The 16,758-nt window shown below is 45.5% G+C and overlaps 1 protein-coding gene across 1 annotated transcript in view; it reads right to left on the minus strand.

The window, feature by feature from the left end:
- Positions 1–16,502, minus strand: part of GNA14 (G protein subunit alpha 14) — a 184,486-nt gene extending 167,984 nt beyond the window's left edge. Inside the window, exon 1 of the mRNA XM_059071218.2 lies at positions 15,284–16,502. Within this exon, the coding sequence (XP_058927201.1) occupies positions 15,284–15,407 (124 nt within the window). The 5' untranslated portion in view covers positions 15,408–16,502. The remainder of the gene's footprint in view (positions 1–15,283) is intronic.
- Between the last annotated feature and the right edge of the window lie 256 nt (positions 16,503–16,758).

Here is a 16,758-nt window from a genome sequence, read left to right on the forward strand (position 1 = left end):
AGGAGCCCTTGGAATCAAACTGCCTGGTCAATCAAATCCCAGCTTCACATCTAGTAGTGAGTGACTTTGGGAAACTCACTTAATCATTCTTTACCCTCAGTTTCCTCATCAGTAAAATGGAAAAAGTATATACTACATGCTTCAATAACTTGTAAGGATGAAATGAATTCATAGATATAAAACCCTTATCATCATTTTGACATATAAACAGTGTTATATAAGTTTATTGCCATTATTATTATTAAAAGTTCATATGCTTTATAGTAAATTGAAGACTAGAAAGTTTTTGGCTAATGACAAATAGTGTTAGTTCAGGAGTCATTTTAATTTATTTACTTATTTGTTTGTTTATTTATTTTGTACACTACATCCCCATGACTTATTTATCTTATGCCTGGAAGCTTATACCTTTGGACCCATTTCACCTACCCCCCCCCCAGGAGTCATTTTTATGTCAACAGATATTTCTACAATCATAAGTTCAATTACCAATTCAATACATTTCTGTCCCTGACAAACCTGTTCTGCTATCCTGAGATTAACGCACATTTAAAGTCTCATGTTACTTGAAAATACAAACCCAGTTAGAGAACAAAGGAATATGAAGAATTCTATTTCTGTCACTTGTCACCCAGGCAAACAGCAACCAGCTACTAGTTCCTCAATTATGCTGGATGCAGGCACTAAACACACACACACACACACACACACACACACACACACACACACACACACACACAGAGTTTCTGCCCTGAGTGATCAAGGTAACACTTCCACTATGGCTGAAGAGCTACCACAGAAACTCAGAGCTGCTGCATCTAGCCTCTTTATTTTACTATTGAGGAGCCTCTACACCGTTATGACTTGCCCAAGGTCACAATGCAAAATAGAAGCCATTCTGGGACCTACACCAAAGATTTCTGGCAATTCATCCACAAGCATTTAGACAACAACCAGCTTTTTCAGGTAGTCCAAAGTTGAAAAGTATTAAAGGGAAAAGCAATTCATTAAACAGGTGATTATCAAATGAAATAAGGAACTGTTTAGAATGCTGGAAAAAATACAAATCAGAAATAATATTTCTAATTATTACTTTACCAGATGTCATAATATAAATTAAGGTATTCTTTGAGATTTGTGAATCATAATAATTAAAAACAAAATCCTTTCTGCTCTGACCAGCATGATTCTCCTTAAAGAGCAACATGACTTTAAACAGAAATTTTAGATGCTCAAAATGAACACTTTAAACAAATGAATATACTTTTGTTGGATAATAAGTTTTCTGGCCATTTTCTGGTTTGTACCAAGATATAATTAGATTGTAGATAGAATTGGTTTAATTCTCCTAAGGGCAAATTCAAATTGCCTTGTAAGTGTAAATTCTCTGGTGGTAGTTGTGGTGGTGGTGGTATGTGTGTATTTGTGTGCATATGTGTACGTGTACACACAAATTGGCTTCATTGGGGCCATGCCTAATTGATAGTCACTACCTTTAGCGTCCAATCTTATTCTGATGAGCTTTTGTCAAATAAACCAAAGCCTCCTCCACATTTCTTCCACCAGTCTATCCTCAAACACAGACACAAATGAACTGAGGCAAGGCAGAAAGACTTCCTCATTACCCTAAATGAACGGTAATTTGAAAATGGTCAGGGAAAGTTCCAGCAGGTTCCTCACCCATCAGCTACCTATAGTCAGTCTGCAATTCCACAGTGACAAATACAAAGGCAGGGAGAAGATATTAAAGGGGGTGATTCAGTCAACTTTTAGACATTTTAGACCAAGAAGAAGCATTTAAACCCAAACACTTGCTTTGAAGGCTTACAGTTGGTAGAGTTTTGGGCAGGCTTATGGTTTGTGACAAGGGCTTTATATTTACAGAACAGGATGAAATAGGGTGAATTAACTCATTCTTAAATAGCTTCATGTTTCCACTGAAAGGAAAGAAACGTATAAACAATATTAGACTGATAAGGTATGTTCAAACACAGAATATCAAAAGCAGAATACAGACAAGCTTTAAGAAACAACCTGATAGCTCTCATCTCCTGAATCTGAGATCTAAGTTTTTCTTCTTTAAAGTTCAGTGACAGTAGGGACTTCCCTGGTGGCCCAGTGGTAAAGAATCTGCCTTCCAATGCAGGGATGCAGGTTCAATCCCTGGTGGGGGAACTAAGATCCCACATGCTGCAGGGCAGCTAAGCCCGCTCACCACAACTACTGAGCTCGCACGCCTCAACTAAAGAGACTGCATGTCACAAACTACAGAGCCCACGCGCCCTGCAGCCTGCATGCCACAGCTAGAGAAGAGAAAACCCACACGCCACAACTAGAGAGAGGTCAGCGCACTGCAACGAAGAGCCCGCGAGCAGAAATGAAAGATCCCACGTGCCGCAACAAAGACCCAATGCAGCAAAATAAATAATTAATTAATTAATTTTTTGTGAAGTTCAGTGACAGTAAAGGAATCAGAAATGATGGTCATGAGACAGATAGAAGAGCTTATAAAGTGTAGAATCTCAACACAAATTAGGTAGTGAAGAAACTAGTTGCCACTGCAGGTGGGAGTGGATACAGAATGCAATCAGTTAAAATGAGTTGATTAAAAGGGGTTTTTTTAATGGTACAAATTAGAATAAAGGAATATGTGATGCTTTCAAGAAAATGTATGGCCTTGAAAAACTATCCTGATTTTTAGGCTGAGACTGTAAATCTTCTTGGTTGGGTTGAACTTTGCAAGCCACAAAAGGTGAAGGAAAAAGAAACAAATCAAGGGTTTCCCTGGTGGCACAGTAGTTAACAATCTGCCTGTCAATGCAGGGGACACAGGTTCGGGCCCTGGTCCGGGAGGATTCCACGTGAGGCAGGGCGGCTAAACCCGTGCACCGCAACTGCTGAGCTACTGAGCCTGCACTCTAGAGCCCATGAGCCACAACTGCTGAGCCCCCATGCCACAACTACTGAAGCCCGCGTGCCTGGAGCCCGTGCTCCCCAACAAGGGAGGCCACCGCAATGAGAGGCCTACGCACTGCAACAAAGAGTAGCCCCTGCTCACCGCAACCGGAGAAAAGCCCACGAACAGCAGCAAAGACCCAAGGCAGCCAAAAATAAAATAAATTAAATAAATTTTAAAAGAGAAAAAAAAAAAAGAAACGAATCAAATATACAGTAATAATACTCAAGTTAAATTTAAGAATAGGTATAGTAACCATGAGCAGCACTGAATTTTTTTGATGCTGTTATTTAAAGCATTTAATCTGATACAAAGTAATCTGAATATTAGAGTTGTGATTTATTTCCAGGAGTTAATAGTATAGATGATTATTTGATTTGATTACACTTACGAATAGTATTTTATTACATTTAGAAACAGTATTTGACTGTTTAAAAGAGTAAGATTAATTTAATCTATAACTTCAGGTTTATGAGATCACCGGAGTCACTTAAATGCTTAGCTTTTTCTTGCCAACTTTGTCAGGGCGTTGATATATGTGAGGACACTCAGATTTTTACAATGTGTTAATAGGTTTTTAAGTGTTTAAGGGAAATTTAATTATTTACTTCACTGAATTAATAAGTAGAGTTAACGTAATAAATTAAAAACTAATCAAAGAATTAAGTGAAAGGCATAGTTATTTTTATTTTAAAATTACGAGGTTTTTAAAAATTAAAATGGACATTGAAGTCTTAGGAAAACTAGGCTTTTACATTTCTCAACCTTGACAAACTCAATATCAAGTAAAACAGGCAGCTTCAAATGTTTATTTGCTCGCAAAAAAAAGCCCCTATCAAATATCTGAAAAGTCAACTGCAGAAAATACAAGTATGTCATATATCACTAGAATGTCCAGAGAATGAGATACCCAGATACAGTATTGACTTCCAACCAGCCAAGATCCTCATCATGTTGGATATTAGACACCCCTCCCCCAAACGTATTACATTCTGACTTTCTGCCTTAGAATTGCATATGACTGGGAAAGAACCCCCAGATATACTGGGAGTTAAAAAGCTGAGTGCAGGGCTTCCTTGGTGGCGCAGTGGTTGAGAGTCTGCCTGCCGAGGCAGGGGACACGGGTTCGTGCCCCGGTCCGGGAGGATCCCACATGCCGCGGAGCGGCTGGGCCCGCGAGCCATGGCCGCTGAGCCTGCGCGTCCGGAGCCTGTGCTCCGCAACGGGAGAGGCCACAACAGTGAGAGGCCCGCGTACCTCAAAAAAAAAAAAAAAAAAAAAAAAAGCTGAGTGCAAAACAGAATGTATAATATTTTATTAGCTAGGATACTAGTTTAGCTGCTATTGAAAAAGGGTCCCATCATTCCCAGCTCAGGGCTAGTATGGCACCTTCATAATATCAGAGATACAGGCCTTTTCTACCTTGTCGCTTTTTCATCCTCAACACCCAACTTCCATCTCATGGGGAAAAGATGGTTGCTCTAACTGCTACCACCAAATCAGCATTCTTCTCTAGAAGGGAAGGAGGCCCCTTTCCTTTTAAGGTCACAACTCAGAAATCGCCTGTATGACTACAGTTTACATCCCATGGGCTATAAGCTTAGTGAAATGACCATACACCTAGCAGCAGGCAAACTGAGAAATATAGTCTTTACCTCCGGGTCATGTGCCAAGATATTACCTTACTACAGAAGGAGGAAAGAAGATATTCAGGAGATTGCTAGCAGCCTTTGCTGCAAATATGCCACTCTTTAAGTTAAACATTTTTTTAAATATTCAGAGTATTCACTTTTGTGCATAAGAAAATATGAAAACTTAGGAAACAAATAAGGCGCATGCCATAAATCCTTGGTTCCAGGACATCAGCCCACAATCCAATGTCAGTATGTAACTAAGTTTTCATTAGTCCCAAAGTGAAAGTTTAATATGAACAAATAGTGAGTCATAAATGTATATTTATCCAATTTAAAGTATCGTCTATTAAGAATAAGCCCTTTCCACTATTTGAAGTTAAAATAGCCTTTCATTTATGCAATTATATTGATACTAAATGGCAAAACATTTTTTCATTCAGCAAATGTTTCTGGAAGAACCAGGCACTATATAAGATCTTGAGGACTCAATGGTTCTAATAATCCTTACACTCAGCAGATATAGAGTCTAGCGGGGAAGATGAAGAGTACCATATTAGAAATAGAGTTTCAAACCATGATGACTCCTATTTTAAAAAAGAAATATAGAATGGGCTATGGGAGAATATTCTGGGGGGACTTATTTTGGATCAGGGAGTCAGTGAAGGCTTCCAGGAGGAAGGGATATTTAAGATGCCTTCTGAAAATGAGTAGCAGTTAGCTAGAAGACTAGTAAGGACTCATGTTGAAGGCAGACGATTGGCATGTACAGACATCTAAAAAGGAAGCATTTGGCCCACTAAAGGTCCTGAAAGAAGGCTCTGCGGCCAGAAGTGAGTGATCACAGGGAATAATGGCAGGGGGGTGGCAGGGGATGGGTAGAAGGTCTCATGGGCTGCGCATAGATTTTAGATTTGCATCCAAAGGCAATGGGAAGACATAGAAAGGTTTTGAGCAGGAAAACAAGAATCCAATTTTCATTTTTAAAAGGTCACTCTGGCTGCAGCGTGGAGAACGGACTAAGGGCTAGGGAGCAGTAGAGGTTGAAGTAATCCAGACAAGAGTTGGGGCAAATACAATGGCAAGAAGCGGGCAAAGTGGAGATTTGGCCTCTTGAAGTAGATTTGGGTGAGATGTTGGTTCTGGGAGACAGAAACAGGACCATGATTCAGAACCAGGGCTCTGGAGTCAGACTCTCTGGGTTCGAACCCTGGTTCTACCCTGGCTGGTGAACCTTGCTTTGGAGCCTCAGTTTCTTCATCTGTAGAATTGGGAGGACAATAGTCACTAAATCTCCAAGCACAGAGAGAAATAATTGAGATCATTCATTTCAAGTGCCCAGAATGATGATGGGATATACACATGTTAATGTTTTATTATTATTATTCCATTTCTAGTGTTAGGTGTAGTAGAAGAAAGATCAAGAAAGACTCTGGATTCCGGTTTGAGCACCCGGGTGGTCAGGGGTACCATTTGTTGAGATAAGAAAGATAGATGGAAACACATGAATCAGGGAGAGGCAAAGTGAAGACCCTTCAGGTTGGTTCAATGTGTTCCATTTTGGACATGTTAAGAAAGGAGTTGTTAAATGTGTCTAACATCACCTTTTAAATTGCTTTTTAGAGGAATGTACTAAAATAATTTTAACATTCTCACCTGGTAAATTTTTCAAATGGATAGTCCCATTTTGTTTACTTTCCCAAATTTTTAAAAACAAACTCAAAATTACAAAATCTGAAGACCACTGTTTTAAATAATACCAATTACAAAGATTTCTATCAACAAACACAACATATTTATATGTGAAGCACATAATGTCTTGCCACTTCAAATATCCCCACTTAGTGCAATATCAGATGCTTACTTCTGCCAGCTGCACAGAAAGAGGTCGTTTTCCTATGAAATTTGGTCAGGTTATGGTGTAGCTCTTAACACATCAAACTAGGTCTTAAGCTTCAGAGGGTTTAAGTCATTGTAATGACTGATTCTTTTAGAGCTTCCAAATTTCATATTCATAAAATTAAGTGTGAGATGGGTCTCCAAAATCATGAAGTCTACCTCTTAAATACAGACAGAACTACTAGATGTTTACAAAAATTACATAAAGACCTAGATGAACTACGATTTTTTTTCAAATAATTTCAGAATAAAGCAATAGCGAGGAACAATTAGCCAATGCCTCAACTATAGTTCTGTTTACATATCAAAATCTTATCAAGTACCATTACTAGGAAAGAAGTACAAAGAATATATTTTTCCAAATATCATTTCACTTCTAGGATCCAAGCTCAATTTTCTTATTCTGACACCACTAATCCAGGTATAAGAACATTCAAAATGAGTAATTAGCCCAGATCTTATACACGTAAAAAACAAACCAATTCTGGAATTTTCTAATTTGCCTTTCTTCAAGGCCCAAACCAGGTTTGTCTTCCTTCCATGAATGTTCCTACAGTGCCCCAAACAAGAGACGTCTGGCTCCTATAAGAAATTCACACTACTCATCTGGTATTTTCATGGAAACCACTGCAGAGACAGAGAAACACATATTTATTCAACCAGTGTTTAAGCTAGGCTCTGTGCTCAACATTGTGGGTTCAGTGGTGAACAAAGCCGCCACAGAGTTCAAGGTCTCATGTGAAACTCTTCCTAGACTCAACCAATTGCCTGGATGTGGCCCATCCACAATTATTCAGACACTGGAGCAAACAGTAGCATATATCGGTGCTGTCACAACATTTTGTTGCTCTAATTTTCTTCTTAAACTTCTTTATATATAAAAGGCCCACTAATCTAACAGAGGCTTCTTTTCCAATCTAATTTCAGCACTTAATCAGTTTTACGAAATTGAATTCTTTGTCAATAATTGGGGCAGTTTTGCTTTGCTTTGTTTTAAATGTGTACTATTAGAGGGAAAAAAGAGAAAAACATAACCTTATATCCTAGATTTCAAGATTTATTGCCACACAAATTAACATTCTCAAGGTCAAGATGCCTTTGCATTGATGTGTACATTTCCTACAGTGTAGTAAATGAAAATCTGTTTTCAAATCAATGGCATACCTTAGAATGGATGTTGCCTTAGAAATGAAATTCAATATGAAGACTCGGTGACTTAATGAAAGAATGGGCTGGCAACTAAGAGACTGGACTCCTCACTATGGCTTACTGTCAGTTAGCCACTGACTACAAGCCCTGTGACATCTGCTGAGTCTCTCCAGTCCTCTGGACCTTTGCCACCCCACCCATAAAAGTCTGCACTTGTGTTTCTCAAACTCTGTGGTAAGGGACCAGTTTTTAAATTTTTCCCATTCAGTTGCAGACTGTTACATCAATGAAATACAATAAAAAATACCCTCTGATGCCACAGCAATGTTAAATTGCTATAAAAGTTTCTAGATGCTTATTCTTGATTTCTGTACTTGTCTTACATGTACACTGGTCCGGGACCCACAACTACTTTTTGAGTGGCATTGACTTGGACAAATAGGATTTAGACCACTAGGTACATTAGATGATGATTCTGCAAATGATTTATCACCTTCATTTATCTCATTTTGTTTAATAATACAATTAGCTTATATTTCCCAATTACATAGTAGCTGAGCAACAGAAAAAATCCTGGGGATGGTGGGGCTTCCCTGGTGGCGCAGTGGTTGAAAATCCGCCTGCAGATGCAGGGGACACGGGTTCGTGCCCCGGTCCGGGAGGATCCCACATGCCGTGGAGCGGCTGGGCCCGTGAGCCATGGCCGCTGAGCCTGCGCGTCCGGAGCCTATGCTCCACAAAGGGAGAGGCCACAGCAGTGAGAGGCCCGCGTACCGCAAAAAAAAAAAAAAAAAAAAATCCTGGGGATGAGTTACTCAAAATGAAGGTGTTATTCATGGCAGGTTCAAGACAGCAGTGGCATAGGTAATCCATCTGTGGGTCACTGACAGCTGACTGACCATACAAGAGATGCCTTTCAGACAAAAGAATAAAAGATAAGTGTTCTCTTTTCCTCTCATCCATTAAAAAAGTACAAAACATGAGAATGTATCAGTTACTTAGGAAAGAAAACAAAACTTGAGAATCAGGAATATTACCCTTTAGATGGAAATACCAGCCAATATTCCATAGAGGGTGAACTTTCAAAAAGCAGACTGATATATGGTGGCTCATGCTAAAATATGTTTCCTCTGCACCACTTAGTCCATAATGGAAAGGTATCTACTTAATGGTTATTGGCCATAAAACCACTGCAATTTATAGGAGCACAACTTTTGGAGTTGTACATCAAAGTGCAAGGGTCCACACAAGTGCACAGTGTTGCTTTTGTAAGGACTCTTGCCAAGGTAAGACGTACATCCACGCGTGCCTGCTCTTCCTCTTTGCCCAGCAACCCAGCACCTAAGGACAAAGGCTAAACAGTCTCTACAGATTACCCAGCTCACACTCTGAAGACCCTTCATCAAGTTGGTGAGGAGAAGATTGCTTCAACTTCAAGAAATAAAGCATCTGCTAGGCAGGTTGATCCCAGGGGCCTCCTAAATATCCACTGAAAGAGAAGGATATCTGCCTTAGAGCCTAGGGCAGCAAGCAGAGGCTGGCCAGTCCTGAGCCGCAGGCTAATGCTATAAAACAGGTTCTCCAACTTATGTATATCAGGGTCACCTGGAGGCCTTATTAACATACAGCCTGCGGGCCCCACTCCAGAATTTGGTTCAGAAGGACATGACTGGGACTGAGACTTTGTATTTCCAACAAGTTCCCAGTGCTGACACTGCTGGTCCTGGGAACACACTTTGAGAACCAGTGGTATAAACCATCTGATGACAGAATGGAAAAGACCTCAGAGGTCACCTGATCCAAGCCTTTCATTTTACAGGTGAGGATCCTGGGGTTCAAAAGGGAATATCTTGCTCATGGTCATATACCCACTACTCAGGGGCTACCTCCACCAAAACAAAAACAAAACAAAACAAAACACTCAGGTCTCCAGAGCCTTAACGTGCTGTTCCCTTCAAGATTCTAAGTTATAGTACTTCCCTGGTGGCGCAGTGGTTAAGAATCAGCCTGCCAATGCGGGGGACACGGGTTCGAGCCCTGGTCCGGGAAGATTCCACATGCCATGGGGCAACTAAGCGTGTGTGCCACAACTACTGAGCCCGTGAGCCACAACTGCTGAGGCCCGCACGCCTAGAGCCCATGCTCTGCAGAGGAAGAGGCCGCATTGGTGAAGAGCCCACGCACAGCAGCGAGGAGTGGTCCCTGATCACCACAACTAGAGAAAGCCTGCGCGCAGCAACAAGGACCCAACATAGCCAAAAATAAATAAATTTTTTTAAAAAAAGATTCTAAGTTATGATCACACATCACTGAGCGGGAACTTCATGTTGTTGACTGTCCTATCTCCATACCCTTCTGGGAACTGCATGCTACTTCTATCAGTGACCTTGTAACCGAGCCCAGACAGGGGGTTGGCAGCACAACGGGAACGATTTCTTGCCTAGACTTTACACTCAAAAAGGCTGGCTCCAGAGAGCATGCTCTCACCACTACACCTTCCTGACTCTCCCCCCAGTTCTCTGGCAGTTGGGCACAATCAGATGGCCTGAGGTTTTGAAAAGTGACACAGAGTAGCAGGAGACAGTCACATGATTTGCAGCTCTCACGTGAAGGTAAGCATCCAGGGCAGCCTCAGCGACTCTCAGCTCGGGGTGACGAGTCTCTGGCTGTGTGCTTGGCAGTCTGGTCTGACCCCAATGTCAAGACTACCTTGGGGGCTTCCCTGGTGGCGCAGTGGTTGAGAATCCGCCTGCCGATGCAGGAGACACGGGTTCGTGCCCTGGTCCGGGAAGATCCCACATGCCGCGGAGCAACTAAGCCTGTGAGCCATGGCCGCTAGGCCTGCGCGTCCGGAGCCTGTGCCCCGCAACGGGAGAGGCCACAACAGTGAGAGGCCCGCGTACCGCAAAAAAAAAAAAAAAAAAAAAAAAAAAAAAGACTACCTTGGATCCTGCCATTTGGCTTAGCCTGCTCTCCAATCCCTATCAATTCTATGAGCTTCCTGCTTCCCCGCCAACAAATTATTCTTCAGCTTAAACGGTCTGCAACCAAGAACACTGCCCAATGTGATAAGCCATTAATTTACCCAGCAGCCAACTGCTGCAATGAAAGTGGAGCTCTGCAGAGGGTCCTGCCGTGCTTTCCACTTTCAGAGCCCTGGGATTTCGGCTGGTACGCTTCTGATTCCTTGGGCAAATGTGTTTGCAGCAGTGGCTGCTGCCCTTGCACGGAGCGGGGCCCCAGGCCACCTGCATTCAGATGAAGCCACCACGTCTGTGCTGTGTGTCTCCCAGACAAAAGTGATTGATCCAGGAGCGCACCCTCACCCACACGGGGGCCGCAGGCTCTAGTGACAGGGACAAGAAAGGCCCAGGGGGCTCTAGAGCTCCAAAGGGGATGGAGCCAAGTCATGTTGGTGGCCATGGAGAAGGGCCCCAGGAACGCCCTGGGAAACGCTTTTTACTATTTGATCCTTTTCATTTCATGAGATACCCTGTTAAGAATCCCTCTTTTGCCTGAATTTCAATCTCTGCCTTTAGTAACACAATAGCTTGGCTACACTGACTTGCTGACACCCCTCTCTGTCTGCCTTCTCAATCCAGCCATCTCCCTCCCTGCAACCCCACACATGGGGCTTGTCATAAGGACACTTTTCTCTTGTGATTCACGTATCACAGAAAAAAAAAGAAAAGAAAAAGGTGATACAAACTAGAAGCCATCTTTTTTTTTTTAATCTTTTACGAAAAAGAAAACCTTTGAGGGCTAAGCCTTTTTTTTTTTTTTTTACATTGTTTTTTGTCAAACTTCACTGGTAGGTTTTTCCATTTAAAATCTGCTCACAGCAGTACAGCCTCAAAATTTTCATCCTCTGACTCAGTGCTTTAGAGATGTGGTTCTTCAGGTGCTTACATACTGGTTATTGATTTGAATTAGGGGACTTGATATCTTTGTTTCAAGTGGCTTAAACATCTTAGAAAAAAGGGTGCAGTTCTCTACTACAAGTGATCAAGGCCCTGCAGTGAAATGTCTTATTCCTGGACTGTGCAGAGCGGTACGAGGTGAGCCTGGAGCATGTAGTTAGACCAGAAGAAAGTGCTCCAAAAACGAGAGGGGCGGGACACAGGAACCACTGCGCAAATCGGGTACCGTGCCCAGCACTCTGGATTGAACAAAGCCAAGAGGAAGAAACATGAGCATATTTACCATTTTGCTCCTTCTCCTCGTCACAAAGCAAGAAAATTCTGTCAGTTTCTACCGAGAAACCCGTACTGTCTGCGCCATTCCCTCTAATAGACTTCCAGCCCAGGAACATGACAGTGAGTTCTAAAATGGAATTTTTTTTATAACTAATGCAATAAAACCTTGGGGGGTACTCAGATTTTTCAACTTTTTAGTGTAAGGAGAATAAGATTTTAAAGTCAGCTAAAGGTTCAGAAAACAGGCGAACTCAAGGTAAACATTTTTGTTAAAGCACGACCAGGACAACTTACACAAACTGCTAGAGACCTACAACTGGTCAACTAAAATGGAAGTGACACCTCATTGGTGGCTAAAAATGCTCAAAAACAGTGTGATGCTATAGCTGACACTTCCACTGCCAGACAGAGCTGAGAGAAGTTAGTCCACAATTAAGAAAGGGTAGAGCCAGGGTTTGAACCCAGGCAGTCGGGCCTAAGAATCTACCTTTTTAATCCCTATACCAGCATAAGTTAAATACCAATTCCCCAGTACACATTCCTTCCAGACAGCTCCAAGATGAGGTCTGCATCCAAAATTAAGCCATCAGAGTTGCTGGCGACCCTCAACCCAATTAACAAGCAACACTTTCCTAAGCCTCATTCCACACCAAAAACCAATAAAAGATCACATTTCTCCCCATTTAATTGCTATTGTCCAGACACTTTCTTCCTATACTGAGTGGTGCTCATCAGGGTTCTTATCAGAACTCTTTTGTCCTACTTTTATCTGAAGAACTGATAAGGAATTTCTTTCTACTAAATTCAGCCGTCTTCTTTATTTCCCCCATCTCCTTCCACTGAGAGAGCACCACTCGGACATCTTGCAAATACCAGCCCCAAACAGACAGCAATTTTTTTCTTTCCCTGCGGACACTGACCCATGCTTTTATTAAGCACAAACGGGATACTGCCCCACTGAATGCACTTTGGAAACATCCTCAAATCATTTAGTTGCAACAGCATGCTTCCTTGTCAAAGAGTTGGTGGCCTTTCAGGTCATTCCATGCTCCACACAGGATCCTCAATTCCCATTTGCAAAACAGTTTTCACCTGAGGTATCCAGGCAGCAGACCATCTAATGCACCCATTACAGAGGCTCAGGTGATTTCTTTTTTTCACTCAAATTGCATGACTTTAGACAAAACAGCATTCCCTGATTCCTTTAAATTTGGCGTTGCCTCCTCCTCCTCTGTCTTAAGAAATGCAAGTGTGACCTGCTCCCTTACAGAGTAAAAGAAACCAGAGGTTTCAAAGTCCATCCTTGGGATTGTAGACAATTCCATGTGGTATGGAAACTTTCTAACAGTTTCTGAGTGACTATTCACAGCTGGGCATGATGAAAAGGGGGATCCTGGAAGGTCAGGCAGTGCTGAGAGGGGCAAGGGCCTGGCGGGTACAAAGAAGGATTCTAATCACCTGGATTAAGTATGAGTTCCAGGGAAAACATACCTACAAACATTCCTACCCTAGTCTGGTGAGTAAATCCAAGCATTTCATTCGGAACAGGCTTATCACCAATGCAGAATGGCTCAGCTTACTGCTTAATTTTCATTTGTCAAGCTCCTGGTATATTCCAGACACTGAACTTCACACAGACACAGATCAGAGTATTTCACAATGAAAGAGGGTTCAGCCTGTCCTTGAAAAAGAAAAAGTATGCAGCTAAATCCAGGTCTGCCCCTAACCTCTGGGGGGCCTGGGGCAAGAGGACAATGAGGGCCCACATAATTACTTTAAACTGCTATCCTCTAGCAGACTGTCACAGAATTCCCCTTCCTTGACATATGCAGCTTTCTAACAACCTGGAAGGCCAGGTACAATTAGAATTCTCAGACCCCTCAGAGTTCTGGGCCAGATGTTAGACAGTAGCCCCAGCCAATAGACAGAATCCCCTCCCTTCCCCACCCAGGCTCCATCTCTCCTCCAGGAAGGCCTCTTGGGCACACCTGTAGGCCCTCAGCCCACAATTCCAGGCTCTTCCACAACCCCAGTACAGCTGCCCCATTAGGCACTCCTCAGGGATGGGGTCTGCTCCCCCTACTTGCACAGAGCAGGCTTGGGGTCTTTGAATTCCCTATTTCAATGGGGGTCTGGGGTGCGGTGGGCAGCGTGGACTCTGGGTGGGCAGTCCAGTCCACCTGCAGACACCTAGCCCAGTGGGGAGGGGCACAGCCTGGGGAAGGGCAGACCCTGCCCCCCTAAACCCAGGGAATAATTACACAGGGGTTCCCTTGCCCAGGTCTGAAGGCAATACTGACAAAAAGCCTTCTCTATTTTCTTCTAACTAAATGGACTTTTCTTTCCTTGAAGCTTTCTGGGAGGGTGACTCCTTCTATTAAAGATGAATAAACTGGTATAAGAGAGGATTCCTGTCTGGAAGAGATGAAAGAAGAAGTTGAAATATTTGCAGCTCTCTAGAAAGATATGATAGCTGCTACTCTGATCTGAAAGAAGGAAAAGGTAAATATTCCTCAAACAGCAAAGGGACTGAACAGGGTTCTATAACGTCAGAAGAGAAGGGATCCTGCCCTACGGCATATTTGGGGCAAACTTTAACATTCTCTTTCCGTTTTTGAAAGTGGGCGTCCCACCTAGGCCTGTGCGGAGGCCAAAATAACCCGACGAAGAACTACTAGCCAGCGAGGCTGGGGCAGCGGAGTCCCAACCCTAGGAACGAGCATACGAGCACACGCTGAGCGGATCTGAGCTAGGGAGGTATGGGCCTTCGGCAAACAGGCCTCCCCAAAGGGACCCCCGGGAGGCAGGCAGGACAGTGGTTAAGGCCTGGGCTTCACCCCGACGACCGAACCGGTATCTGCTGTGCCTTTCTTTCATCAGTCAGGGCAAGTTCGCCAACTTTCCGTCCTCGGTTTTTAATTCTCAAACGGAGCAATCACGTGCTCGCATCACTGCGCGGTGATGCCCAGAAGAACTTAGCGCACTTCCACACTTCGTAAGCTCTCGGTCCCCCGTGCTTGTTTAGACCTCAGAGCGCAGGGGGCAGAGCTACCGCTGAACCCAAGATGGGGATAAAGCAGTTCCCCACCACCGACCCCCCAACATCCAAGATACGGTTCTGCAGAGGCTGTACGGCGCTGGGGACCGAGGGGAGGCGGGGTGGATGAGGCTTTACAGAGAGAGGCAAAGCACAACGGGGAAAGCAGACAGGGGTCGAATGTTACATCTCAGCCCTGTTTGGGGGGTAAGAAAGGGGGTGCCTTCGAATGCCGCCCAGCTGGAGGTGCAAAGAACGGGGCCCAACTCGCTGCCATCCGCGAGCCTCTGGGGAGGGGAAGGAAGCTGCACTGCACCCCGCTCGGCTACAGGTCCTCCAGGCGGGTCCCACGCGAGGAAAGCGGCTGGGAGGGAAACACTCGGCGCTCAGGGGTCTGGGAGACGCAGCCACTCACCCAGCAGCAGCAGCTTGAGCTCGCGGCGCGCGTCCTTCTTGTCCCGGCGAAGCTGCCGCTCGATCTCGGCGCTGATGCGCTGCGACTCCTTCTCTTCGGCGGACAGGCAGCAGCAGCCGGCCATGGTGCGCGCAGCCCCCGACGGGCTACGCCGTTTCGAGGGCCCGGACGCTCCGCCGGCCGCTCTCCCGGCCGGTCCGCGACGGCACCCGAGGTCGGTGGGAAAAGACTGGGGGGCCGACTCGAGTTTCGGAGTAAAAGGCCGGGATCACTAGGGCTCAATCCCCCCTCGAAGGGTCGGCTTCGGAGCGGGAGCGAATTTGGAGCTCTGGGAACGCTCAAGTGCACCGCAGATTTGGGCTCGCCCGGGGGAGGAGGAGGGCGAGCCGAGGGAGAGAGCGTTGCCGGCCCCCGGAAGATCAGCGCCCCCCTTGGCACAGGAGCGTGACAGGGAGAGCAGACCGCTCGTGAAAAGTTGGGGCGGCGGGGAGCGGGATCCCCCGGCCTGGGGGTGTCCCAGGCAGGTGGCAGGCAAGGCGTGGGATGGAGGCAGAGGTCCCTGGCTGGCCCTTTCCTACAAAGTTCTGAAAACCTCCGCAGTGCTCGCCGCCTGAGACCGAATGGAAAAGTTCCTGGCGGCCCCCGTGTCTCTAAGCGGCGGAAGGAGGCGGAGCTTCTCGAACCCGCTGCCCTGGCGTCGGGCCGAGCTGGCCTTCAGGGCACGCCAAGCCGAGGGCGCCTGGGGGCGAAAGAGGTGAGCAGGGGGCTGGGGCGCGGAGCCCAGGCGTCTCGAGTTTCGGGGAGCGGCCCCCACACCTTTCTCCCTGGCCGTGGCGTCCCGGCGCGGGAGAAGGCGGTGGGCCGAGTGGCCTCCAGGCCCAGCTCCCTGTCCGGATCCAGGTTCCGACAGGTGAGTGAGCTTCGCCAACTCGCAGCCTCAACTCCTCCCAGCTGCGAGAGGAGCGGAGCCCAGCGGCCGCAGCGCGACGCAGCCCGCGGGCAGAGGGGTTGAGCTCTGCCGACCTGAAATTGAGCCTCTCGCGCCAGCCTCAGCACCACGCACACCGCGGTTTCCTAGACGGGCTCCTTCTGCTTCCTGGACGCCCCAGCCCAGCGCCGGCTCGGCCACAGCCCTTGGTCAGCTCGGCAGTCTGCCTGCAAGGTGGGGCTGGGCCTGAGCCGGCTGGCGCTGCACTCAGAAGCAGCCGCCCCTGGGTTCAGTGAAATAAGAGAAGTGCGAGAGCGGAGGGTCAATATCCTTCCGGCTCCTTCGTAACCCGCCGGACGAGGAGGGTTGAGGATGTGAGGAATGGAAAACCGCTGGCTACTTTGCATTTTACGATGGGAAAGACTCCTGCTTTGTAAAGAGGGCTGACCCGTTTCCAGCAGCCCCTGGCATGGTATCCCTGCCCCAGCCCTGAAGCCTGATAGCCGCCTTGCAGAGCTGTGTCCGCACAGCCACATTGGCCTGGCTC

Source organism: Kogia breviceps, chromosome 8 (assembly GCF_026419965.1).
Source record: "Kogia breviceps isolate mKogBre1 chromosome 8, mKogBre1 haplotype 1, whole genome shotgun sequence".
In the NCBI taxonomy this organism is placed as follows: domain Eukaryota; kingdom Metazoa; phylum Chordata; class Mammalia; order Artiodactyla; family Physeteridae; genus Kogia; species Kogia breviceps.